The following is a 26,929-nucleotide window of genomic DNA, read 5'->3' as shown; positions in this document are numbered from 1 at the left end:
TTCCAGCCTCCTGGGAATTGGTGGAAACAGTGAATGAAATTTACTGTTGTGCACAGCACTGGTATAAAGACGATGCACCACTTAAATCCATTAAATATAGGGCATAGGGCTTGTGCTGTCGCCCTCCGCCCTCCCCCCCCCCCACCCACGGGGAACTCTGCCAGAGGATGCTGTGAAGGTCAAGACTAACAGGGTACAAAAAAGAACTAGATAAATTCATAGAGGATAGGTCCATCAATGGCTATTAGCCGGGATGGTACCCCTAGCCTCTGCTTGTCAGAATCTGGGATTGGGTGACAGGGAATGGACCACTTGATGATTACCTGTTCTGTTCATTTCCTCTGGGGCACTTGGCATTGGCCAGTGTCAGAAGACAGCATACTGGGCTAGAAGGACCTCTGGTCTAACCCAGTATGGCTGTTCTTATGGGTGAATTTCACCGAGACAGAACATGTAACTAATGACAAGATTGTTGAAATGTGATCTCAACAGTAACATTAGGCTGATTCAAGGATTTAGTTTCATCTTGCCCATTAAGCTGTTCAGTTCACCCATCATCTACAAGCTGCCATCTGAAGGGCTGCTGCATCCATAATCTTCTACAGCCACTCCCAGCCTTTAGTCACACGAACAGCGTTCCTCCTTTCACTCTGACTGCATCTTGTACCCTTTGTACTGGCAGGGGCTAAACATTGAGCAGGTGCTAAAAATCTGTGTCTTACCTCTGAGAAAACATCCAATGCTGGGAGCTGTCATCACCAATTTTTACAGTGATTTTTCAGCCACAAGAAGATAACTCCTCCCCCCGTCCCCAAAAAAAAAAAAAAAAGTATTTTGCTCTCCAAAACCTGAGTGAGCCTGTTGCTATGGTTCAACTCTGTGGCTTGGGAATACTAATAACAGAGATAGAAACAGTGAGGACAGCACTTGCCAATAGCAGCAATTTTAACAGCAGATTAGAATCGCTCAATTCCTCCATAAACTACCAGTCTCTGTGCAGTTCACTCCCAAGTAAATCTATTTGAAATGTATGTGTCCTAGGAATACATTTTCTGCATCAATTTACAAATCTAAGGACTGACCAAAGCTGTTTGGCAGAGAAGTTTTCATGGATCATAACATTGGCTCTTACATGCAAATATTGACTTGTCACAAAAAAAACCCCAAAAACAAAAACATCACACTTTTTACATTGAAAAATTATAGTTACTTGAATATTTGAGACCTACTCAATGCACAGACCAGCCCAAGAATTGGCTACGTGTGTCTGTTCACCAAAGGAGTGATCTAACACATACTAAAGTCAAGGCGAGCACTTCAATAAACTTTGGATTAGACTCCAAGGGGCAGATTTTCAAAAACAGCTCAACACTCACAATCAGAGCCAGATTTTATGAAGAGCTCAACTCCCATAACTAGCCAGATTCCAAAAGTACACACCACTTTGGATGTTGAGTTCTATACTATCCTCCTTTGAAAAATCTCACCTCAACTATGAATGCTGAGAGCCCCTGGAAATTTGTCCCTGGTTATTCCCTCTCCTCCCCCCCCCCCCCCCCCACCAGTGTCAAACATAATTTGGTCATAACAAAATGGAAAATCACATCAAATCAGATTGCACGACCACAAAGAGTTCAACAAGCCTTTTACTACTGATGCAACACATCATTTGCTTTAATGGTAAGGAGAGTTATGCCCAGGTTTAAAAGAATGTACTGCAAGAATACACCCATGCAATACTACGTGATCATTCATTGTTCCAAGTTGCTGAGATCCTTTTCACAGTATCTACTCAATTTTCTTCGTTACAATTTGAAATAGGTCAAATCTGTTTATTAAAATGGTCAAGGTATTACTTGAGTGTATTTATAATAAAATGCATGTATATAGCATTTGAAATTATTTTTTTAACCTAGTTCCCTTTATATAAGGCATAAAAAGATGCTGAAGCTTTTCCAGTGACTTTAGAATTTGGTAGGCTTTAAGCTGTATTGCACTTTGTACAGACAAGAAAACTTCTTGATTAGAGAAACTCCATGTTTGTTTTTTATGCTCTGATGGCAAGTGGTTTTCAGCTATCCAGCCAAACAGTCTTGAGGACAAAAATTAGAAGCAATTAATTCTGTTCATTCTAATTATATTGTGGCAATATATTAATAGAAGTTATGCACTTTGCCCTTTAAATCAACATACCATAAAATTTACTGTAATAGGGAGCTCTCCATTTATAATTAATTTCAGAGTATACTGCTTAAAAGGTGTAAGTGCACAATTTCTAATTTATTACCACAATCTGATTGGGAAAATGACGAATGAACACAAGTTGCTTCAACTCTTTCTTTTCTCCCTCCCCTCCTTCCAGGACATTGTTTACTCTGCTAAAGGGAAACCAAAATAGAGGCAGTTCAGACAGAGCTGAAAAATGCAGGAGTCTGTATGCCTCCTTCACATGTGAACATGTAGGGGGCCTCCACCTGCGTATTTCTTCATTTCCATTAAGAAGGGGACTCGGGTGCCTGTGAATAGCATTAGCCACCATTACACCTTTCCGAGTCCCCTCTGGATCTGTTTTCTGAATGAGATAAACACATACATGACAAATACTTGTTTTTACGAAGTATTATTGTTTATTGTTCAATTTTTTGTAACCTCAATAAATTAAATGTATGAGGATAGATAAAATGCAATAATGATTTGTTTGGCAAAATGCATACTATCTTGAAACTACAGTATATCATTGTGTGTCAAAACAAGACATACTGGTTTCTCCAATGTAGGTCAGTGGTTGATGTAACAATTTAACTTCAGACAATTTATAAACAAAATGCTTAATTTCTGAATATACAAACATACAAGTGATTCCAACACTGTTTTCCAAGTAACACACAGTAGCAACAAACTAAGACATTTTCCTCAAATAAATATGTTTGCTGATGAAGGAATGTAGTACTCAACCGATAAATCCCTACCATACAGCACATGGGATTCCCATGATTTGTGTTTTTACACCACCCTTCAGTTGAGGACACTTTATTTAAAATGTTAAATCCAGCATCAGTGAAAATTTGTAAAAGCTAGTTTGACCAATGAAGCTCAAATGAAGATTTAACAAAAGTATATTTATTTTTCTTTAATTAATTTTTTTTCCAGTACCTTATGATTGTAGCCAAGTATTTACATTTCTTAGAAGTTCTCTGCATATTTCAATAACAAGAGTCTGAAGTTTTCAAGATACCCCCTCTATTTGGACTGACAATTTTAACGGTGAGGAAAACTGTTTCTTTGAGTTTGACAATGTACATTATACATAATTCAGGGCTTAAACTTATGTTTTTTAGCTTTCAGTAGGAAAGCATTTCTCCTAATGGTCTCTTTTTCTAAAAATCAAACACAGCTTCTCCCTCCATGAAATGAACTTCTAAATACAGGATTCTGTTATTAATCCATCAATCACACTTGTATGTTTCTACTGACAAGGTTTGCCCTTTTGTTTTCAATAACATTTCCTAAGAGGTTCTGTTAGTAAAAAGAAAGAGGTCCATCCTGCTTTCAAGAATATAGCATTACATCAGACCATTCTTTTATTAGTAGATGAAGGGCCAGGCCAGCTTATGATTTGTTAAATGCTAACAGGGAAAGAAAATGAAAACTCTGTTTTTAATTAATTTTTAAATCCCAGGAAGTCATTGTAAGTAATTTTAAAACAGGCTGATTCATTAGTTGTACTAATTCCAAAATAAATATGACCATTTATTCTTTAACATGGTGATTTCACTTATTCCAAAACCACCCAGTAGATATTAGCAGCTCCCAACACGATCTCTGGGAATAATCCGTAGTTCTGAACCATGCTTTAGGAAAACATTTCCTAAACAAAAAAAGAGAAAATTGGTCACCTATAGGTTAAATACACATATGTGTTATCAATAAGAGCTCTTCAAGGAAATCAGTTACCAAAAGGTGTAAGTATGATATTAGGAACAATAATATCATCATGTTTCAGTTTTCAATTACAAAGTCAGAATGTCTCTTACGCATGAGAAACTGACTGTGTACTTTATAACATTTTCCAGTTCCTCTCACATACGCACAGTCTAATGAACACTTTGCAATTTAAAACAAAAAAGCCAGGCACAAGGTTATATATTAAGCTCATTAGTTAACAATATAAATTAATAGTTTCACCATGATTTTAAACATAACATCAAAAATTCAAGGAAAGAATAAAAAGCAAAGATATTGCAAATACAATATGCTTTCAAGGCCTCCCAGCATTATGTACAGCCTGCTATGGCTGCTTTATTCATACCATATACTGTGCACGGTAGTGAGTTTTTAACGATGTAGATCAAGTAGTGCAGTCTAGCTGGCTGTCACAAAAATTAAACAAAGTGCTCAAAACCGAACACCCTTGCCCTGCCCCACCCCAGAGGCCCCGCCCCAGGACACTCCATCTCCCCCTTCCTCCATTGCTCGCTCTCCCCCACCCTCACTCACTTGCTCGTTTTCACCAGGCTGGGGCAGAGGGTTGAGGTGCGTGAGTGGAGGGGGGCTCTGGCTGGGGGTGCAGGCTCTGGGGTAGAGGCAGAAATGAGTGGCTCAGTGTGTGGGAGGGTGCACCTGCGTGGGGCACGGGTTGGAGTATGGAGGGGGGGTGAGGGCTCCAGCTGGGAGGGTGGGGCTGTGGGTTTGGAGTGCGGGAGGGGGCTCAGGGCTGGGAGTTGGAGTGCGGGAAGGGGTATGGGCTCCAGGAGGGAATTTGGGTGCAGGAAGGAATTCTGAGCTGGGGCAAGGGGTTGGGGTGCAGCAGGGGGTGCGGGCTCTGGGAAGGAGTTTGGGTGTGGGAGGGGGCTCAGAGCTGGGGCAGGTTCCCGGCCAGTGGGAACTGCAGAGCCGGCGCTCGGGGTGGGGACAGCACACGGAGCCCCTGCGGCCACCTCTATGCCTAGAAGTCGGAGGGGCATGCCAAATGCTTCCTGGGAGCTGTGCGGAGCCAGCCCCTCGCCAACCGGATTTTTAACAGCCTGGTAAACAGTGCTGACCAATGCCGCCAGGGTCCCTTTTTGACCGGATGTTCCAGTCGAAAACCGGACATCTGGCAACCCTAACATCACTGACACATACTCCCAACCTTAACTAGCTCAACATAATTTTTTGTTTGAATATAAATGTACTATCTTTCTTGAATAACAATGAAGCAGGAAAAGTCAGCTCCTCACTCATTAGCTTGTGTTTTCAAGAACTTTTTTCACAGGTGTCTAATGCATTGAATCTTCTTACAGGTTTTTAAAGTTCTCCAAGCCTAAGGTGATCTTACTATGAATTTATATACAGGTACACATCTCTTGGTGGAGGTACAGGGGCACAAGATGCCCTTAAACTCTGTACCAGCTACCCACATCACGGGAAGCAACACAAAGAGAGAAGCAGGTTCAGCAGAGTTGCTACTTCCACCGTTTTCTAGAGGTGCAATGAAGGCGGTCAGGGGGAGAGTAGGTGGAATCTTGGCTCTGCTCTTTCCCACACACCCAAATGAACCTTGGCGGTGCAGTACATCAGGGAGATTCCACAGCACTGGGTATAGACTTGATACAGTTTAGGCCAATCTGGAGCAGCCAGGAGGCTGGAAAGTAGATTTTCAACTCCTCCATACTACTGTTTCTTACACTGGACGGTTTGTAATATCAAAACATAGTCCTAAATTAACTTAAATGTTACCCATTCTGTGCTCTATGAACCTCAAAGCAGTCAAACATCATTAAAATCAGATTTCCTTCAAAATTTTCTTCCCTATTGTCAACATATGTTATAGGTGACTACCTGTTCACAGGTATTTGCATATCAGGGAATAAAGCCTCAAATGAAAAAAGCTTTCTTGATTGGATGTTTAACCTCTCAAATGTGAATGTCAACCAAAGTGTCTGCTAGAAATGGCGATTAAAATATACATCTAAAACCAAAAATTAGAAAGCGATAAGTCATCTTGATATCCTGGTTTGTAAATAGAGCTATGAAAAGTGTGTGTGTGTGTGTGTATGCGCACGCGTGTGTAAAAAGAGAGCGGGCAAAGTTTGACCACTTCTATATTTGGTTGGAAGGGGGGAGGAGGAGGAGAATGTGAAAATTTAGTCAAAACTTTTTCCATTTTTTTTCTTTTAAAACATTATGACCAGCTCAAACTGTAAATGAAAAGAAGAAAGAAATCTAGTGGAGCCTTAAGAAATATTTATTTCAGTGGTTAGAAGTTGAAAGAATCATCTCTCTACATCTCTGCAGCAGTACTTTTTAATCTCTTTCCTGAGCAGGACATTGAAGAGAAAAACAGACTCACTCCTCTACTTTTATGTATTATACTAAAAATGTATCTTCTAGCCCTGTCAGCGGTTCCTCATCTCTGCCTCTGAAAACAGAAAATTATATACTATTTTAAAATTTCCTCCTCCTTAATTCCTTCCTTCTCCTTCTCTCTCAGTCAGCTGTATTGTAAGGGCAGCAAAATGAAGACCACTTTCCAATATCTTAACAACCTGCAGACAGTACACTTCAGAGATCAGGAATTTAGTAAATTTCACTTTAATGCTCACACATACAATAGGACAGGTTGGAACAATGCATCAGGAAAACCAAAGTAGGGAGGGAGAATAAAACAGAGAATAATGGTTGGATGGGGAATGACACAGACCACCACCACAAGGTTGGAGGTGGAAAGAAGATGAGATACCATGAGAAAGTAAAATGAGAGTGAAGGGGGAGTAATTGATAAAGGGACATAAAGGGTGGTGGTAGTGATGGTGGTGGAGAAATGAGACCACACCGGAAATGAAAGAAAAACAGAGAAAACAAGGTCAGAGTGAGAGCTGAGAGTAATGACAGGTTTCAGAGTAGCAGCCGTGTTAGTCTGTATTTACAAAAAGAAAAGGAGGACTTGTGGCACCTTAGAGACTAACCAATTTATTTGAGCATGAGCTTTCGTGAGCTATGAAGTGAGCTGTAGCTCACGAAAGCTCATGCTCAAATAAATTGCTTAGTCTCTAAGGTGCCACAAGTACTCCTTTTCTTTTAGCTGAGAGTAAGTCCACCTTTTAGGAAGTAGTGTCCAATCCTTAGGTAGCTGTTCCAATCCAATGATAATACAAAAAACACAGGTACACTGAGACTGCGAACTACTAGTGTGACTGAGCAAACAAAACCTAGCTTCTGTAGACCTTAACCACAATTTAAATGGATAGCAGGCCTATACTGCAGGTAGTGACAGGCTTTTCAGGAAGATAAAGCAGTTTTAAGTAAAAATATCTAACATTTAGGGAGTATTTCCTGTACAAATTTCAATTCTATTCCCCCCAAAAATCTACCTACATGTGACAAATATCTAAGGCACTTATCCCTTGGTACTTATGTGTGAAAATATGCCTGGTACAAGTTCTTTCCCAGAAGCCTCAACATCACTTCTGCTAAGTGCTTGCTTTTATGACAGAGATCAAAATCTTTAACACTTGTCCAAGTTATCACTACAGTGGAGCAACATTTATCTGTTTCCCTTGAAGTTAAACTAAGGGACACTTTAGGCACAGTGGTGGTGATTTACAACATTCAATTTGTCCAGCCTAATGAGGGCTGGCAGATCCACGCACTTGGAGTGTCCTGCCACAAGCATATACTTTTAAGAGGTTTGCCAGGAGCATATACTGCTGAAGCACAAAAAAGCCAAAAGATTTTATACGGCTATTGTATTATTTTATGCTACTCACAAAGCCAAAGCACAACAAAGGAAACATGAAAATATAGCAGATTATATCCAAACACATTAGGGCTTGAACAATGAATCTGATACCCTGACGACTAAACACTCTAATCTGGATGAAATGTACTTGTGCCACTACAAACCACACACAAGCTGTACAAATGTTATTTAAACAGGCCCACATTTACCCCCATTCACACACCACTCACTCCTGCCCCTTTCTCCCTGCCTCTACCATTAATGCAACAGTGTTTTCTTTACAAATGTACGGCATGCTTGCTCCCAAACCAGAGCGTCTTCCAAATGGAAATCTGTATGGGAGTTAATGCTGGTTGGATTGCTTTAACTCCTGCTCTGCATCTTTTACTTCTCCCTCCCAAAATGGAGGTAACTCACAGTCAATGTGGGGAAGGAGGAGAGATTATATTTTGGCAGAATAACATTACTGTTGTTGGGGTGGGGAGACAGGGGAATGGCACGGAAGGACTGTGTCTTCTCATGGAATGACTGAGATCTGCAGGGATAACATTAAATTTTTTCCAATAGATCCTCACGTTCTGAGGTTTCTAAAGACTGAAACAATTGCTCTATCAAATGAGATTTTAAAGCACCAAAAGCATCTTAAATGAAAATATTAAAAACACGAGTTCTTGTATATCGGTAAGTACATGATTACTCCTGAGGGCATTCTGAGCTGAAACAATAAAAATCCTGCACCAAAAAATTAAAAATTCTGAGCACAATATTTTAAAATTCTGCAAATTTTATTTGTCAAATAAACGTGGAGGCTTGAGCATGGCACTGGGGAGCACAGGCCACTGGCTGCACAGAGGTGGGAGATCCCTGTGCAGTTCCCCCCACCCCGAACTCAGCAGTGAGGCTGCATCCAACCCTGACACAGCACAAGGACTGGGCCTGCCCCAGAAACATCCCCACTCTGTGCAGGTGCACCAGGTGTGGGCAGGCAGGCTCAGCAAGACAAGGATCCAAGTGTGGAGGGGCTTAGTGTGGGGGCGATCCAGGTGTGGGTTGAAAGGGTTCTGTGTGGGGCAGTCTGGGTGCAGGCGGCTCAGTAAGGGATCCGGGTGAAGGAGGGATCTGGATGTACAGGGCTTGTTGCGGGGGGTTCTGGGTGCAATGGTAACGGGACTCTGTGGAGGGGGGGGAAGATGACTGGGGCTCAGCGGGGGTGGGAGGTGTCTGGATGTGGGGGTCTAGAGCTCTGTAGGGGGGGTCTGGTGGGAGGGGGGAATCAGTGGGGTATCCAGATGCTGGAGGAGTGTGGCTCAGTGTGGTGGGGATCCAGGTGCAGCTGATTGGGGCTTGGTGGGGTGGGGATCCGGGTGTTTTGTTGGGGTGGTCCAGATGCGGGGGGAGTGGGGCTCATCGGGGAGGTTCTGAGTGCAGGGGATTGAGGATCGACGGGAGGGTCTGGGTATGAGGGGGTCTCAATGCATGGGGATTGCGTGGATGGGGGAGCCACTCCCTGTACAGGCATCCTTCCCTCTGCAGCTGAGGAGTGATGGGTGCAGGAAGCGGTGGGATGGGGGAGTTTGCAGAGCTTCCTGCAGTTGGGGGAGAAATCTGGAGGTGGGGGTGGGGGTCTGACCCAGCCCCAGATGCTGTGGAAGGCAAGAGGAAATCCCGTTGTCCCTAGTCCAGCCAGGACTAGCAGCTGAACCCAGCACAGGGTACGGAGCTGGGTCTTCCCCAGCCCTGCCTCCTGCACCACAGTGATTTACCTCTCTGCCAGCTGCCCTGGACACCTGAAACATACTCCTGGGGAGGATCGCAATACCACGCTTGTGGCTTCCCTTTGTTTCCCCATCAGAAAGTCATTTTTCTGTGGGGAAGCAAAGAAATCTGTGTGGAAAATAAATTCGAGCATGCGCAGTGGCATAGAATTCCCCCAGGAGTAGTACATGATACCATGTCTATTGATAACCAGCTTTGTCATAAGTCATCTAGGTTTACGTATGACCCATGACAACTGAAGCATGGGGCACTAAATACCAGTGAATGTGCAGAACCTACTGCTGGTGAAGACTTTCAACACTTTCAGAAGGGCAACGTGCCAGCATTGCTTAGCAGCATCGGTACATATTTAAGAAACCGTCACCTGACGCTGACAATCTGGCTACCGATCACCCTGCGTCTAATCTTCCTTTTGCAGCTAAGAATCATGAGAAGATTGTGGTGAGAACTCTCGGTACCTAGATGCCTCTTATTTATTTGACTCATGTCAATTACGATATTGCTCTTGTAACATTCCGAGATGACTTTCTAGTGGTGATGGATGAAGTTCAAGTATCCATACTGCATTATCAGATTTATCATCTGCCTTAGATTCTCTAAGATTCTATCTTGTTCTCATAAGAACAGCCATACTGGGTCAGATCAGAGGTCCATCTAGCCCAGTGTCCTGTCCATCTAGCCCAGTGGCCAATGCCAGGTGCCCCAGAGGGAATGAACAGAACAGGTAATCAAGTTATCCATCCCGTCGCCCATTCTCAGCTTCTGGCAAACAGAGGCTAGGGACACTCAAAGAATGGGATTGCATCCCAGCTCATCTTGGCTAACAGCCATTGATGGACCTATCCTCCATGAACTGATCTAGTTTTTTGGGTTTTTTTAACTCTGTTATAATCTGGGCCTTCACAACATCCTCTGGCAAAGAGTTCCACTAGCTGACTGTGTTTTCTGTGAAGAAATGCTTCCTTTTGTTTTAAACCTGCTGCATATTAATTTCATTTGGTGTAGTAAGGAGTAAATAACATTTCCTTATTTACTTTCTCCACACCAGTCATGAATTTATAGACTTTTATCATATTCCGCCTTAGTCGTCTCTTTTCCAAGCTGAAAAGTCCCAGTCTTATTAATCTCTCCTCCTTCTCATTCAGTGTACATATGAGGATGTTAGTGGATTATACCCTGATTCAGCAAGGTGCTTAAGTCCTTTGTGGGACTGGGCTTTAGTGGGAAATAAAGAGTTGTTGTATTCCAAATGTGCCGAAAACACCCAGCTTCATTTTTCTCTCTTTTGATCCCGAGTGGTTGTGTGTCTACCACAACGTTTGGTGGAGACTAGGACACAGATGAGTTAGATCTGGCTGAGGCTCATTCCAGATAAGAAGGAGATGATATTGGTAGGCTTGGTAAAGCAATCAGAAGATTTTGGCAAAAGTCACAAAAGTCTTTCCAAAGTGGACCTTGCCAACATAAATCGTGCCTTTGTCACTTGGAGACTAGACTATTGCAGTGTTCTCTTAAGGTTAAACCTTAAATTTATTTGTAAGGTAAGCTAGGGCAGAATGCAGCAGCCTACTTTGTAAACAGAGCGTCTTTCCATGCACATACTCAATCAAGCCTCCAAAATCTGCACTGGCTGCCTGTGTGTTTCTGAGTGCAGTTTAAGATGATGATTTTAAAATGACTTCAAACCTTCCTATTTGAGAGACCACCTCTCTCTCTGTGGCACATTGCCGCAGTTGAGATCAGAAGAGGTCCTTTAACTGGATCCCCCTCGACATGAATGAGAGGAGACTGCTGGCAGGAATGTTTCCCTTTCCTTTGGAATGTTTCTCTCACCCAGTCCAAAGTAGCTTTAACCAGTTGATCTTCAGGGCACACTGCTAAATCTATTTAGAAAGGCTGCAGAAGTAGTAAATATTGCTGTGTGATGTACAGGGTAAGTTAAAGGTTGTTGTTTTTTCCCTGCATGGTTATTTAATATTATATTATGGGGTTGCTATTTCTTTTTCATTATCATATTAAGTATTTATGTGAATATTAGCTAGGCACCTACTGTTTCACAGATCTAAATAAACAAAATATTGAGCAATAATTATATGATCTTAATGTTTGACATGAGGCTTTGGATGCAGTTTTCAGCCACTGTTTAGTACTTCTGGATCCCTATTTGAAAAGCTGTTAAAACTTGGATAAACTAGATGAGAACATAAGTCATTCACTGTGGTGCATCGTAACTGAATAAAAAATAATTTTTTTTTTTTTAATTGGACTTCACAAATAACTACTTACCTGCTGTCTGTGCAGGGTTTATTCCTATTCCATCTAAGTTTTAAAAACAAACAAACAAAAACAGTTTGATTTAGGGGCTAAAACAAAAAAAGATCCAAGTATCTCGCAGCGTAAACTTACAACATTAAAATGAATGCAAAATATACAAGGTTCTAAACAATATACTGTAATAATTATTAAATATCAGTCTTTATTAATTTCCTATTGCCAAAAAGTATCGCTAGTCAGCTTTATTATTTACAGTTGATGATAAAAATTTCAGCATAGTGAACCACAAGATATGCTGTAGAATAAAACCTCTCAAATAGCAATAAAATATTAATGGCAAAATCCCATGCACCAGCATTATGTATAACAGTGAGGTATTACTTTTAAAGCTCATCAGTTTGTATGCTGGTTAGGTTATAGAGAAAACCTGCTTATACTTTTCTGGAATACAGCTTAACTGAATCAACAATATAAAAACCATATTCTTACCATTTGTTATAATAGCACTTGTTGCTGCAGGAACTTTGAACTAAAGGAAACAAAAGTATGACAAATTAGTTTTAAAGACAGACAACAAAGTGGAAAATACTACAGTGAACATTCAAACTCTGTTGTAATTTTAGATGCTTAGGCCTGTATAAAGAATAATTATGGGAAAAAATTTTCTTCAGATTTTATAGGACTATCAAAATAATAGTTTACAATCAAAGCTTATTATGCACTAAGAGGTTACATGGAACATAAAGTACACAGTGTTAAAACAGTTGATTAGATCTAATCATCTGAAAAAAAATCTGGAAATAATGTCAAAATTATGCTAATTGAAAAGTTCAAAAAATAATAATTCTGATAATACTGTAAGGAGCAGCACCAAAAATGTTGATGAAAATGAGTAACTACTAAATTGCATACATTTCTGGAACAAATATGCAATTTTGTTTTATAAGTTGCTTTAATTTAAATTGACCAAATATAGATGCCAGAACCTTCTGGAATAAAAATGGCCAAATAAAACCTTCAAACACTTATGTACATAAACAATTTCACGGAATCTACTCAAGTATCAATTCATGGGCACAAAGTTAAGCGTGTGCATAAGAATTTGCAGAACTGAAGCCTTGGTCTTTGCGTAAACGTGATTTTATTTTTTTAAAGACATGGCTATAGCAAAAATGGCTGAAATCTGAAATGTACAGTGTCCCGGTATTGAGAGCTATGGTGTTTTTCAGTGCATGAGCAACTGTAAAATCATTTGTGTGCATATTTAGTAACATTTATTAAGAGCACAATGAGCGGAATCACAATGCAGAATTCCTGCTTGACTTGACTTGGGGCTGGGCAGAGATGGTCTGCTACTGAGACAATTTATGTGGGGGAATTTACAACCATTTCATAAACTGCTAACTCCTTTAAAAAAACCAAAAACCAAAAAAACACCTGTCACAGCTGGCCAGATAGAAAATAGACTCTATTCTGCACTTCTGACCGTATTTTCAGTAAATCTTTCAAAAGTCTCTTGGATTGAAACACTCACTTCAGGCTACTTGATTTTTCTATATTAAGGTAATGCATTGAAAATAGTTAGGAATTTTGATGGACTACGATATTATTTTACGATTATACGATATTATGTGGCAGTACTGTCCATAGGTCCCAGCTAGAATTGGACCCCATTGTGCTAGGTGCTGTACAAAGATATAGTAAAATACAGTTCTTGCTTCAAAGAGCTTCCAATTGAACATCCCCATCCTGTAAACACACAGGTCCATAAAGTGACTCACAAGCTTAAATCTTTGAAAGATCTGACCCAGTATGCTCTGTTTCTGGACTCAAATGGTCTACCACATATTATGCTTAACATCAGGGTACAGGAGAAAATAGTAGGTGTGGACAAAGGGTTACTGTTACCAGAGAAAGTCACATTGATTCAAGCCTCCTTTTCGTTTTTTTAATCTGAGTCCTGGTATACATTTAAAATGTAGGTAAACATAGACAATAATATTTGCAAACGCATCAATGACAGGAACGGTCCCAGAAGACTGGAGAAGGGCTAATGTAGTGCCCATCTTTAAAAAAGGGGAAAAGGAGAAGCCAGGGATCTGTAGACCAGTCAACCTGACCTTGATACCTGGGAAGCTAATAGAGCAATGAATAAAATGTTCAATTTGTGAATACCAGGAGCATGGACATATTAAGAACAAATCATGCCAAACCAGCTTGATTTCCTTCTTTTACAGGGTAACTGGTTTGGTGGATAGAAAGTGGTGAAGATTAATATACCCAAACTTTAGCAAGGCTTTTGACACAGTCCCACATGACAGTCTAATAAGTAAGCTGGAGAAATGTGGGCTCAGAGGAACTGCCATTAAGTGGATATATAACTGGTTAAACACCACAAACAAATGTTATTCTGAATGGAATAATGTCAGATTGGAAAGAGGTCTCAAGAGGGATTAACAGGGATCTGTTCTGGGTCTGGAGCTATTTAACATCTTTATTAATGACCTGGATGTAGGACTAGAGAGCGTACTGTTCAAACTGGCAGATGGCACAAAGCTGGGGATAGAGCTAAAATTCAAAGAGATTTTGATAAATGGGAGAACTGGGCTATAGACAACAAAATGAAATTCAACCAAAGACAAATGTACGGTGCTACAATTAGAGATGAAATACCAAATGCACAAATACAGAATAGGGGATAACCGACTTGGCAGCAGCACTGCTGTAAAGGATCTGGAAGTTGTGGTGGATCACAACCACAACATAAACCAATAATGCGATGCAGTTGCAAAATACAGAGGCATTGCATGCAAGTCACGGGAAGTGATAGTACCACTCTACTCGGTGCTGCTTAGGCCTCAGCTGGAGTACTGTGTCCAATTTTGGCCACCTATGTATAGAAAGGACATGGAGAAGCTGGAAAGGATCCAGAGGCAAGCGATAAAGATGATCAGAAGGATGGAATGCAAGTCATATGAGCAAAGGCTGAAGGAACTGGGTATGTTTAGTTTGGAAAAGAGGAGATTAAGACTGGGACATGACAGCGGTCTTCAAATAGTTGAAAGGCTGCCATAAAAAAAGTTGTTCTCTCTTGCCACAGAGGGCAGGACAAGTGGCAATGGGTTCAAGCTATAGCAGATTTAGATTACATCTCAGGGAAAGACTTCCAAACTGTAAGAACAGTAGGACAATGGAACAGACTGCCTAGGGAGGTCATGGAAGCTCCTTCACTGGATGTTTTCAAAAAGGAGGCTGGATAACCATCATTCTCGGATGGTTTAGACACAACAAATCCTGCATCTTGGCAAGGGATTAGACTAGATGACCCTTGCGGTCCCTTCTAACCCTATGGCTCTATGACCCTCTAGCTCTCCCGTTGACATAAAAAACCACCTCAACGAGCAGTGAAAGCTATGTTGGCGGGAGAAGCTCTCCCACCAACAAAGTGCTGTGAACACTACCACTCATGCCGGCAAAACTTATGTCACTCAGGGAAGTGTTATTTTCACACCCCTGAGCGACATAAGTTTTGCTGACATAAGCGGTAGCGTAGACATGGCCCAAGTCTATGACATCTGGGATGAAAGGGGAAAGCAGCAGTAATCAGTGCTTATAGGGCTCCCAATGTTACTCATTATTTGCTAATATTCCAAGGAACCGCTGAATTCATGCACCAACTGTATGTAACGGAAAGGATACCGCTGGCTATCCCCAAAGAGCAACTGAGCATCCATCCTCTTACATCTCCTATATGACTGGTCTGTATATGCACCATCTCCAGTGAATGACTGAACATGCTTCCTTCCAGCCCAAGGCTACAGAGAAGCTGGACTTTCCCTGTAATGGCTGCTAGAGGTTGCAGTGTGGCTTGGCACTGGAACTGAGAGCAAGAAACCTGTCTGTCCTGTGCTCTCAGCGACACCTCTGTTGGCACTCAGCCAGTAAGAAGGTGGAAACTGCCAAATTCAAAAGCAGAGTAGACACAAGGCGGACTTGGGGAGAGAAAAGAGGAGATTTGGACAACTAGTCTGACAAGACTGTGGCTGGAAGGAGAAGAGAAAACCAGAATCGTCTGAGCAAGGGAATAGGGTTGGTGGGCGTTGACTGGGAATGAAAGGGAGAGGAAGCTTGAACTGGAAGCTGTGGGGGGTGGGAAAAGGGAAGGCTTTAATTGGTTGTGTAGGAAGGAAGGGCAGTTTGGAACTGGTTGGACAAAGAGACTAGGACTGGGAACTGGGGTAGGCAGACACTGAGATAACACAACATGAAGAAGTGGGGGGAGGCTGAACAAGGAGGCTGCATCTAGGAACCAGAGTGTGTGTGTTGGGGGAAGGGGAGACAGATCTGACAAGATGGGTTGTGAGGAAAGAACTTGGGTTTGCTGGGCAAAGAGACTGGGATAAGACAGTGGGGGATACAGGGACAAGGAACCAGGGAGAAGGTGGGAGACTGGGACTGGATGAAGAATGCAGGGAGGGAGAATAGAACTGGGAGCCAGTGGAAGGAGAGAGACTGGGCAAGGAGAATGGGACTGGATGTTGGGAGAGGGAGTTTGGAAGTGGGATAAGGTAGATTAGAACCATCTGGACAAGGAAACTGGGACTTGAATGAGAAGCCTGAGGAGTAGAGATGGATTGGACAAGCAAGAGAAGAAGGACTGGGACAATGAGCCAGAGATGGGGAAAAGACAGGACAGTGACATGTTGGAGGGGGAGGGGCAGGGGCATAAGGGGTCACGTTGGGGAAACAAGAAGAGTCTGCTCCTACTAGAGCACACTCCCCTCCAGAGCTTGCAGTGGAACCCAAGGTTCCTATCCCAACAGTCCTCTGTTGTCTGAAAGTATGTGTGAAACCTACTGGCAAAGTGTCTCATCCCATTTACTGCTGGCCCACACAGAGGATGACAACTTACTACTACTAACAGTTACTTTGTAAACTCAGATTGCAGAGATTTGCATGGTTGAACTATAAGGTTCAATCCTGTTGATGAATCATTGAGTGTCCATATGATGCCACATGATGGAATTTATGTTTGTTTAGTTTATTTAAAAAGCTATGCAATTACAAAAAAAGAAAAGGAGTACTTGTGCACCCTAGAGACTAACAAATTTATTTGAGCATAAGCTTTCGTGAGCTACAGCTCACTTCATCGGATGCATTCCTGTAGCTCACGAAAGCTTATGCTCAAATAAATTTGTTAGTCTCTAAGATGCCACAAGTACTCCTTTTCTTTTTGCGAATACAGACTAACACGGCTGCTACTCTGAAATCTATGAAATTACACACACCCGCAAAAACTATACTAAGAAAACATTATTCAGATTGCTAAATCAAGCACTTAACAGTTAGGAAATGCCTCAATTAAAGTTTCCAGTGTAACCTTAATTGAGCCCCCTTGCGCATGTGCATTACTATACAGACTTTAATTACATGATCACATACTCTTTTTACCATCGGATCCCTGTCTCATTCAGTGCACTGGATGGACAGTGCTCAAATTAATACAAAGTATTGTATAGCTGTTCATTAATCTTTTTTATGTAAGGTGTGGCCATAGACCTCATTAAGCACACAATATTCAAACCCTGCTCTGAAGATATCTGCATGATTTTTTCTACGGCCCTCATCACTCTCATATATGAGTGCTTCATAAAATTAATTTATCTTCACCCCTGTGAGGTGACGGAGTGGAATTATCTCCATTTTACAGATGAGAGCTGAGGCACAGAGACAGTAAGGTAAAAAGTACCCATTAATTTTGGGTGCTCAAGCTGAGATGACTAGGACTTGATTTTTTAACGTACTTAACTTTTTATACCACTTTATATATTCAAGCACAGCTCCCTTGGACGTCAACTGCAGTTGTGAGCGATCAGCATTTTTGTAAAAGAGGCCCAAGATATCAAGTTGGGCATGCAGAAAATGAGGAAAACATAATTAGTGACCACCTCTGAAAGGTTTGGTTTCAATGACTTGCATGGTAGCATCACACAGGAACTCTGTGGCAGAAGCAGGGATAGAATCCAGCTGCCTTAACCAGAAAACCATCCTTTCTCTTCTTACAGTTCCCTGTGTTATTCATTTCTTTTCAATTCCTGCAACAATTGAGGCAGGGATCCTACAGACATCAGCCTCCTTTACTACACTGCCCTGATTCATCTCCAGAACAGGAGATGTGCATTGAATGAGGGAGGGGTCCAGTAGAAAAAATAGTATGTGATCATGTAATGAAAATTTGTATCATAATGAACAGGGGGGCTAAATTAAGGTTGCACAAGCATTTTCTAACTTTTGAGTGCTTGACTTTGTAACTTGTTTTTAACAGAGCTTTTGTGTCTGAAATATGGATTTGGGGATTGATCCTGCTCCGTTAAAAGAAGCGGGAACCAGATCAAGACCTTTTTGCAGGAATGCCTATATTTCAAACTGTTGTAGGTAAATAATGTGAAGATCATATCTGATACTGTAGAAAAAGCCATCCAATTTTGCTGGACTTATGCTTTTTGAAAGCAAATACCATGTTTATTCTAGAAACGTCCACATTTGTATTCTTTGCAATATTTGTGGCAAAATAATGCTTAGGTATAAAAAGAATGGTTAAGTCTTGGTTTAAATACTTGCTTCACAGAGTCATACCAAAAAAAAATATCATATTGCTATGGGCTGAGTTAAACGTTGTTGTTATGGGTCAGGCATAACCATCTGCTGTATATTCAGGATAAATACGAACAGGACGTTGTAATCAGGTGGCTGAAACAATTAAGCTCACTCCACCCTAAACACAGGCCCATGTCTCCAGCCAAAACAAAGGCACATCCAAGCCACTCAGGAATGTGAACTATGTGGACAGGGGCTCAGCTGGGCATCGTTTAAGGGTGTGTGTGCGTGTATGTGCACATGCGAGGGTGAGAAGCAAGACAGAGAGACTGAAGCAGCAAGAAAGTCAAAAGTAACAGAAGTGCTGGTAATGTGGCCCTGATGGAAAGCTAAGAAAGAAAACTATGTGGGCACAGAGTGCTGGTGGCAAAGCAGGTATGGAAGTACAAGTAACGAAACTGTCTCCTGCTGTTTGATTCCTATTGTATTCAGGAAAACAAGACTTTGTGTATAATTTTTGTAAACAAACGAGATTGCATCAAAGAAAATACCTGTTTCTGTCATCAATTTCTCCTCCTACCTGCAACACCCCAAATTCAGCTAACAGCTCAGTCAAAAGGGGTAACAATATTAAAAGGTATAGTATTAAAAACATAACTCATATGAAACCTGTATTTAAGGATTGACAACATCTTAATAAACTGAACAAAATATCTACATATTTCAGATGGCATGCCTACTAAAAACATAATTTAGAAATCATTTAGTTCTCTGCCTCTAGAAACACATTGTAAACTATGCTTTTTTAAAATTCTAAACCAGCACTTGCATGTTTATTCTGACGGGCTACGGATATTTTGTATGTTATCTTAAAAAATTCCCTTCACAGTAAATGAATGATTCATCTATTCAAATGACTGAGTTAACATTAAACTAAGTGGTTCAAGGAGTATAGTCCATTTATAAAGCCAGAAACCAGGTCTTGTTCTTTTCAGTGCCAAATACATGCAGTACCTGTGGTCTGAATTAAAAATTAAATTACCCCTCTCCTCCTCCCCAAAGAATGTAACTAATAAGCAAGGAAGCAAAGTCTTTTTATTCTATATTTGTATAGCACGTAGCACACTGGGGTCTTGGGTTCATGACTAGAGCTCGCTGACCCTATTGTAGTACAAATAAATATTATAAACAACAATAATAACCAAAGACAATGCAGTATTTTTAAAAGTGATCATTTCATTATTTCCTCCTCCCCTCAATAGATCCTTGTACCAGTGTGTGAAAGAGCTAAATATCATCATATTGTATTATAGGTGGCTTCCAAAAAAAACCTATAAAAATATCAAAACTTATCTTTTAAAAATAAAATGTTTTCTTCTGTGTGCGCTAAGTAGATTTATATAACTGAACTCTAATGATATGTGGGGTACAAGAGCCCACTACAACAATTGTTCTTCATTTTCCCTCTAAGCCTCCTGAAAACAGCTGTAATTATACCTCTAGGTTGTAAACCTACACAAAGGGGATGATTCAAAGCCCACTGATGTCAACAGAAAGACTCCCGTTGATTTCAAAAGGCATGATCCAAAGTACATAAATACACACTAGTTGCAACTGTATGTTGTTTAATGGGACCATTTTAATAACTAATACTTTCCTAACATGGCTGTTTTTAAAGCATGGGCTTCTAGTGTACACAAAAGCCTTTGAAATGGAAAAGACCTATAAAAGTCTGGTCTACACTTAAAAGTTTTACTGGCATAGCCATTTTGGTTAAGAGTGTGTGTTTAAAAAAAAAAAATCACACCCCTCACCAATATAGCTAAGCTGACAAAAGCCCTACTTTGGATGCAGTTATACCATCAAAAAAGTTGTTTTGCCAGTATAGCTTATTTTGTTTGGGGAACTGGTATAAGCCGGGGGTTGGTAATCTTTGGCACCCGGCCCGCCAGGGTAAAGCAACTGGTGGGCCGGGCCAGTTTGTTTATCTGGCACGTCTGCAGGTACGGAGCCCCGCAGCTCCCACCGACCGGGGTTCGCCATTCCCGGTCAATGGGAGCTGTGGGAAGCAGTGGCTAGCTCATCCCTTTGGCTTTACTCTGGTGGACCGGGTGCCAAAGGTTGCCGACCTCTGGTATAAGCTATACTGGCAAAAGCACTCTTTGGTGATGCAAATTGCATCTCCAGTAAGAGGATCTTCCTGAACAGCTATACTGGCAAACCCTTTCTAATATGGAATGGCCTATGTCATCAAATCCATTCCCTCTGCCAATACATTATTATTTCTTCTAGTACATGTTCCAAGGAGTAAAGTGGGATTGTACTTGAGTGGCTAGTCTGAGCCACTGCAGCCATACTGTTATTTTTAGCCATTTTTATCCATCTAACCAAGGCACAGAGAGAGAATAAGGGTTTGACTACATAGAAAAGGTTTACCAGTTATACGGATATAATTATACCAGTATAGTTAAACTGATACAATTACACCCAGCATAGCTTCTTGTGTGGACACTCTTATTCCTGAATAAGAGTGTCCACAGAAGAAGCTATATTGGTGTAATTGTATCAGTTTAACTATACTGGTATAATAATTCAGGAATAATACAATATTCAGGAATAAGAGTGTCCACACAGGGAGTTATACTGGTATAACTATATTAGTGTAAGGGTATGACTACACTGCCCATGTTACAGCGACGTGGGCAGTGTAGTCAAGCTTTATTGCCAGGGAAGAGCTCTCCTGGTGATAAAAAATAACTACCCCGAATGAGGGGTGGGAGCTTTAATGGTGGGACCACGGCTCCTGGTGATAAAGTGCTGTCTATACTGGTGCTTTTCAGCCCTACAACTTTTGTTGCCATGGGGTGTGTTTTTTCACACCCCGAACGACTAAAGTTTTAGCACTGAAAGTAACAGTGTAGACACAGCCTAAATTCACATCTTACTTTATACTTGTATAAACTTTCCTACAATGGCAAGCCAACAGTAACTCGCTCAAGATCACACAGGAAGTTTGTGACAAAGCAAAGAACTGAACCTGGGGCTCCCAAATCCTAACCTGGCACCCTAACCTCTGGACCATCCTTCTTCTCTACTCCTCCTTGGAGTTTATACCCTTCAAATACTTATAAGCTATGCCTCCACCTTAGTCATCACTTGGCAATTTATACACATTTCTCCGGCTCTTTCTTCACATTTATCCCTCCAGCCCCTTCATCATTTTTACTTTCTCTGAAATCCCTCCAAACTATCACTTTCCCTTGAGTAAGAAAAAGGTCAAAATATCATAATATTCCAGGTGTAGATTCACCAAAGCGAAGTAGAGACGCACCATTTCCCCACTGAACTGTGATGTGGCACTTCCTCATACGCAGCCCAAAACAAATTTTAATGTGTTACAGCAAAAAAGCCAACGACATTTTGTTGTCCACAGTCATTACTGCTTACCAGGTTTCTCTCTTTCATTAATTTAATGTTTACTTCCTATTTTCTATCTCTACATATTTTTAAATCATACATATACACATTTTACACCCATGTAATACATTATGGATCAGATATCACTTTTTATTACTTTAAGAATAATTATGTAACTGCCTTGATGAAATTCCAATGAGCTTTTTCAATAAAAGCAAACTTCCAACATGAATCTTTCTAGACCCAGCTATCTATAATTTCACACAAAAATTTACACGAGTCTTGTAATTTAATTCTTTCGTTATTGATGTAAACATTGTCACAATTCAACACTTACTTCTTCTGCAGCAAACTTCAAGACAGCTGTGAAAGGTGTATTTTCAGGCACACTTAACCTGAAACAAAGAAGAGTTAATAGAAAATATGATTTCTAGACCAAATTAGAGACTAATTCCAATGGTTCTAAAGTTATTGATTATAATTTCACTGAAATCAATGGGAGTGCCCAATGATAAGGGCCTAAAACACAGAAAGAAGACTACTACATTGCCAAAAAATAACTGAAGTTTTTATTTTTAAATAAATTATTACAGGCATTCCAGAAGAAGTGATGTCAACATGTTTACCACATAAGAATTGTGGAAGACTTCCCAGTATCTACTCTCCATACCTTTTTGAGTGTGTGAGATTACATATTCAACTTTCCCCTACCAACAGCCTGATCTTGCAAATACTTACTATGGGGCATGGTGTTTAATACCATGAGTAGTACCACTGATTTAACGATAAGACTTCCAAAACCATATTGTGGTACCAACATGATGAGCAATATGGCCAGTTACGAACTCAGGGCTTTAGTGAAGACGCTACTACACCGAGGGAAGAGCTTCTCTTGTTGGCATAGTTAATCCACCCCTGCAAGAGACAATAGCTACGTCGATGGAAGGCCACTGTCTACACTGGGGTTTAGGTTGGTATAACTATATCGCTCAGAGGCATGCATTTTTTACATCGCTGAATGACGTAGTTATACTGATGTAAGTTTGTAGTGTAGACCTGGCCTCAGTGCTACATCATACAGATTAATGAGGAGTCCTGTGCGTCATTCCAGCCCACAGTGATGATACCTAGATAAATAGACCAGGAGCAGTAGAAAGCTATATGCCATCTATAAAGAACACATCTGTTTGATGGGAAAGAAGATAAGCGCTACCCTTTTCTGCATCTGTAAAGTACTGTCCAGGTGACAGTAATAAAACAATTTAAATTCAGCCAGATCAGAACCAAGTATCATTGAACCACACCCTAATTCTGCACATTTTTAAACTTTATCTAGTTATAAGGAATACCACTCATTTTAAACCATATATTAATTATTATTACTTAGGCTATATCTCACTACAAGGTTAAGTCAATGTATAGCCACTATTGAAATTAAACCGCTGTTGCATGTCCACACTATGCTCCTTGTATCAGCGGAATGCATCCAAAGTAGCAGCTCTTACATCGATGCAGAAAGCAGTACACTGAGGGTGGCTATCTCACTGGGTAATTGACCACAGGGTGTTTTGGAAAGAGTTTGCAATGCCTCATGGTGGCAAGTTCAGCATCACATGATGCAGGTTTCACTGACCCATCATTCCATGGGCATCCTACTAGATTTCCAGTTGCTGTTCAACTGCCCTGGTAATCTGTGAGCCAGCCGTCTGTGTCAGAAAGCATGGAACCCGCACTGCTCTTCAGTATTGTGCTGTGTGTTATGAACACAAGGCTATAAGAGAAGCTCAACAGGGGAGAAGAGGCACAATTCACCATCACCCTGACTCCAGCCCCCTCCTTGTAGAAGAAACATGTCTTCGGCTCTGCACCAGAGGTGACTATTTGCCTCCCATGTCTTCTGCTGAGTTTTACACAGCACTGCTGTGTGTGTGTCCTATCGTAGCCCTTCCCCATACCCCTCGATGCTCCAAGCAAGTTCCTGCAGCTGGACTGGAGCTGTGCCTGCACAGCCTCCTCTCTCCACAGACCCAGGAAATCCACCACCTTCAGACAGGAGCGTGTTTGCTGTGTGGAGCTGGCATGCTCAGCTGGGAAGTTGCTATGAGAGCTCTCCACATCGAGCAAACAGGAAGAGCAAGTTCAAAACTTCCCAGGGCTTAAACAGGGGTGGAGTGTTCACCTGTGTACCTGGCTGCAGGGAAGCGGAGTTCAAAACGATGACCAGAACGGTCACAGTGGACATTGTGGGATACCTCCTGGAGGCCACTTATGGTGACGTAAGCAACACACTGTTTACACTGACACTGTGTCGCTCTAACTAGGTCTCTCTAAGCTTTAAGTCTCTTGTTGAGGTGGTTTTATTATGTAGGCGTAGCAGGCAAGTTAAAGTGGCAGGAGCACTGCAGTGTGTACACCTCCATAGTTAGTTTGACATAAGCTGCCTTATGTCGACAAAACTGTGTAGTGTAAACATGGCCTTAGTAAACTACACAAAAACATCAATTACAAATAACTGTGCAACAAATCAGTCCCATAAGAATACCATTTCCATCCGTACTACACTTGAAACTAACGTTCTTGAAAGCACAGACAAAGCAGCAGATGTGGAGCAGTGCCCACATGGAATGAAACTGAAGCTATAGGCACGGGGCAATACCCACATGGAAAGAGAAGGAGGCTGAAGTGGCACAAGCACTCACTCTCATGTGCTTTGCTGGTTTGTTCTTGTTCACATGCTTAGGGTCGAACTGACTGCCATATATGGGGTTGGGAAAGAATGCTACTCTGAAACCCCCCAGATCAGTGAACCTAGGGAGTTTTCACATTCCTGTGCAGCATGGGGTATGGGTCACTTCCCGAGATTACCTGCGTATATCTCAATCAATTTTCTGCCATTGCAGGGCCCTCTGGCATCAGTGCACTTCAGTCCCTCCTGTTCTCTGCCTGTGGCATAGAACAATCTAGTCTCCTGTGGGCTGCGATACTTTGATCTAATTTCAGTTGTTGGGTTTAGTGTGTGGTGCTGGTGAACTATGCTCTACAGGAAATCAGACTACATGATCTGGTGGTCTCGTTTATCCTTAAACTCTGTGACTATAGGCATGAGGCAGCGTCTACGTGGACAAAGAAGTATGTGGGAGGGAGCAGTGCTCATGGGTCTAGGGGCAGTGCCTGTAGGCAAGACGGGTGGGTTGAGGGCACAGCTGAGGGAGGCTTGCAGACAGTATCAGTGGGCGGGGGTGGATCAGTGTCTGGAGGTAGTGTCTGTGGGCACGGCGGTGACCAGGAGCATAGTGTCCATGGGCAGGGAGAGAGAGCTGGAGGGGCAATACCCATGACTAGGGAGAGTCGATGGCAAGGGGGTTGGTGTGAGGGGGCCGTGCCCACTGGCGTGGGAGGAGCTGGTGTGGGGAGGCAGTACCTGTGGTCAGGGTGATTGTGGGGCTGGAGTGTGGAGGGAGGCGGTGCCCGTGGACAAGACACAGGAGGTGGCAGCAGGGAGGTCAGTGGCAAGAGGCTGGCATGGGGGGCAGTGCCACGGGGCAGGGTGGGGGCTGGCATACAGGGGTCAGTGCCTGGGGGTGAGGCAGCTGGGGGATGTTGCCAGCGTTTGACGGCACGGCGGTGGGGGGGGGGGGAGGGGGCTGGTGTAGAGGACAGTGCCCAGGGGCGGGGTGGCTGGGGGCATAGGGTGTGGGGGGTGCCCATGGGCCAGGGAGGGGGGACAGTGCCCGTGCAGTGGTGCCCATGGGAGGACGGGCAGTAGGTGCGGGGGAAGTAGATGTGGCAGCGCATGCGCACAAGGCATGAGGCGGCGGGGGGGGGGGGTTACTCACACTTTGTAGGGCAGCCGCGGGTCCGAGGTCAGCGTGATTTTGAAGGTGACTTTCGACCTGGGGAGGCAGAGGACAGAGCGTTAGAGGCGGCGGGGCAGGGGGAGGCCGCGGCGGATGGGGGAACCGGGGGGGGGGGGGGTGTCCGTGTCACTCACATGATCCGGTCCGGGCCCAGGAACCGCCGCCACCGCCCCCAGGCACACGTCAGCCGCCGCTGCGCCGGCCGACCGGCCGGGGGGGGGGGGGGGGTCCTTCGCCTCCGCTTCCGCCCCGCCCGAGCTGCCCGGCCGCCGCCTGAACAAAACCGCCACGGAGCAAGCGGGACCCTGAGCCGGCGGGGGCGGGGCCAGGGAGCGGGTCCTCGTCAGGCAGCGGCGGGGGCAGCCACTCTGGGTCCTGCCGCTGTGGGGCGCGGCGAGGCCCGGGGCCTGGCTCCGCCCCCTGAGCCCACCCGCTCCCCGACTCCCGCGGTGGCCCGGGCGCCCGGTGCACAGAGACCGGGGGCGGCGGGGCGGGGTGCGAGGAGCAGCCCGGCGGGGTCGGGAAGGACTTTCCCAGGCTGGCAGGGACCTCGCGGGGAGGGGCGGGGTTCGCCTCCCTGGGCGGCCGGTGGGTGACTTGCCCGGGGCAGCTGGCAGGACTAGTCCGCCAGCAGCCGCCTGGCATTGTGGCCCTCAGGCCCGGGCGCAGTATTCGAGCAGCACTGGCCCCGGGACCCACTAGAGCCTCTGCCTGAGAGTCCCTGGTTTCTGCAGCCGAGCATCCCATTAGCGCTTGGCCACAGCGTCAGGCGCCGAGCTGATGTTCAGCTGATTATCCACCATGACCCCCAAATCTTTTTCAGAGTCACTGCTCCTGGAGGGTGGGGCCATCAATGGCTATTAGCCAGGATGGGCAGGGATGATGCCTCTAGCTTTCACTCCATGCATCCGAAGAAATGGGGGTTTTACCTACGAAAGCTTATGCTCAAATAAATCTCAGGTTTCAGGGTAGCAGCCGTGTTAGTCTGTATCACAAAAAGAACAGGAGGACTTGTGGCACCTTGGAGACTAACAAATTTATTTGAGCATAAGCTTTCGTCAGCTACAGCTCACTTCATTGGATGCCGTAGCTCACGAAAGCTTATGCTCACATAAATTTGTTAGGTTTCAGAGGAACAGCCGTGTTAGTCTGTATTCGCAAAAAGAAAAGGAGTACTTGTGGCACCTTAGAGACTAACCAATTTATTTGAGCATGAGCTTTCGTGAGCTACAGCTCACTTCATCAGATGTTTACCGTGGAAACTGCAGCAGACTTTATATACACACAG

At 43.0% G+C, this 26,929-nt stretch overlaps 1 protein-coding gene and 1 long non-coding RNA gene across 14 annotated transcripts in view; one reads left to right on the top strand and one right to left on the bottom strand.

Annotated features, from left to right (window-relative positions):
- Nucleotides 1-2,604: 2,604 nt before the first annotated feature.
- On the bottom strand, nt 2,605-25,901 carry UFM1 (ubiquitin fold modifier 1). The gene is made up of 6 exons (XM_048848382.2): nt 25,776-25,901; nt 25,621-25,677; nt 22,122-22,179; nt 12,260-12,299; nt 11,783-11,815; nt 2,605-3,868 (listed from the first exon to the last, which is right to left on the bottom strand). Coding segments are annotated over exons 1-6 (258 nt in total). The 5' UTR covers nt 25,778-25,901; the 3' UTR covers nt 2,605-3,800.
- Nucleotides 25,902-26,029: 128 nt separating this feature from the next.
- LOC125635952 (uncharacterized) overlaps nt 26,030-26,929 on the top strand; it is a 64,115-nt gene continuing 63,215 nt past the window's right edge. For 2 of the 13 annotated variants that reach the window (XR_007356434.2, XR_007356437.2), the window contains exon 1: nt 26,030-26,765. This is a non-coding gene — a long non-coding RNA (uncharacterized LOC125635952). The remainder of the gene's footprint in view (nt 26,766-26,929) is intronic. The other 11 variants (XR_007356442.2, XR_012668242.1, XR_007356430.2 and 8 more) reach the window with 9 other exon arrangements.

This window comes from Caretta caretta, chromosome 1, assembly GCF_965140235.1.
Source record: "Caretta caretta isolate rCarCar2 chromosome 1, rCarCar1.hap1, whole genome shotgun sequence".
Lineage (NCBI taxonomy): Eukaryota > Metazoa > Chordata > Testudines > Cheloniidae > Caretta > Caretta caretta.
Note: the sequence above shows the minus strand (reverse complement) of the source record. Positions and strands in the feature narration are given on the sequence as shown.

Coding starts and splice junctions, on each gene's coding strand:
- UFM1 (XM_048848382.2), bottom strand. Junction 11,816..12,259: donor AAGTGCTATTATAACAAATG/GTAAGAATATGG, acceptor TTTAAAACTTAG/ATGGAATAGGAATAAACCCT. Junction 3,869..11,782: donor AAACCCTGCACAGACAGCAG/GTAAGTAGTTAT, acceptor TTTTTTGTTTAG/GAAATGTTTTCCTAAAGCAT.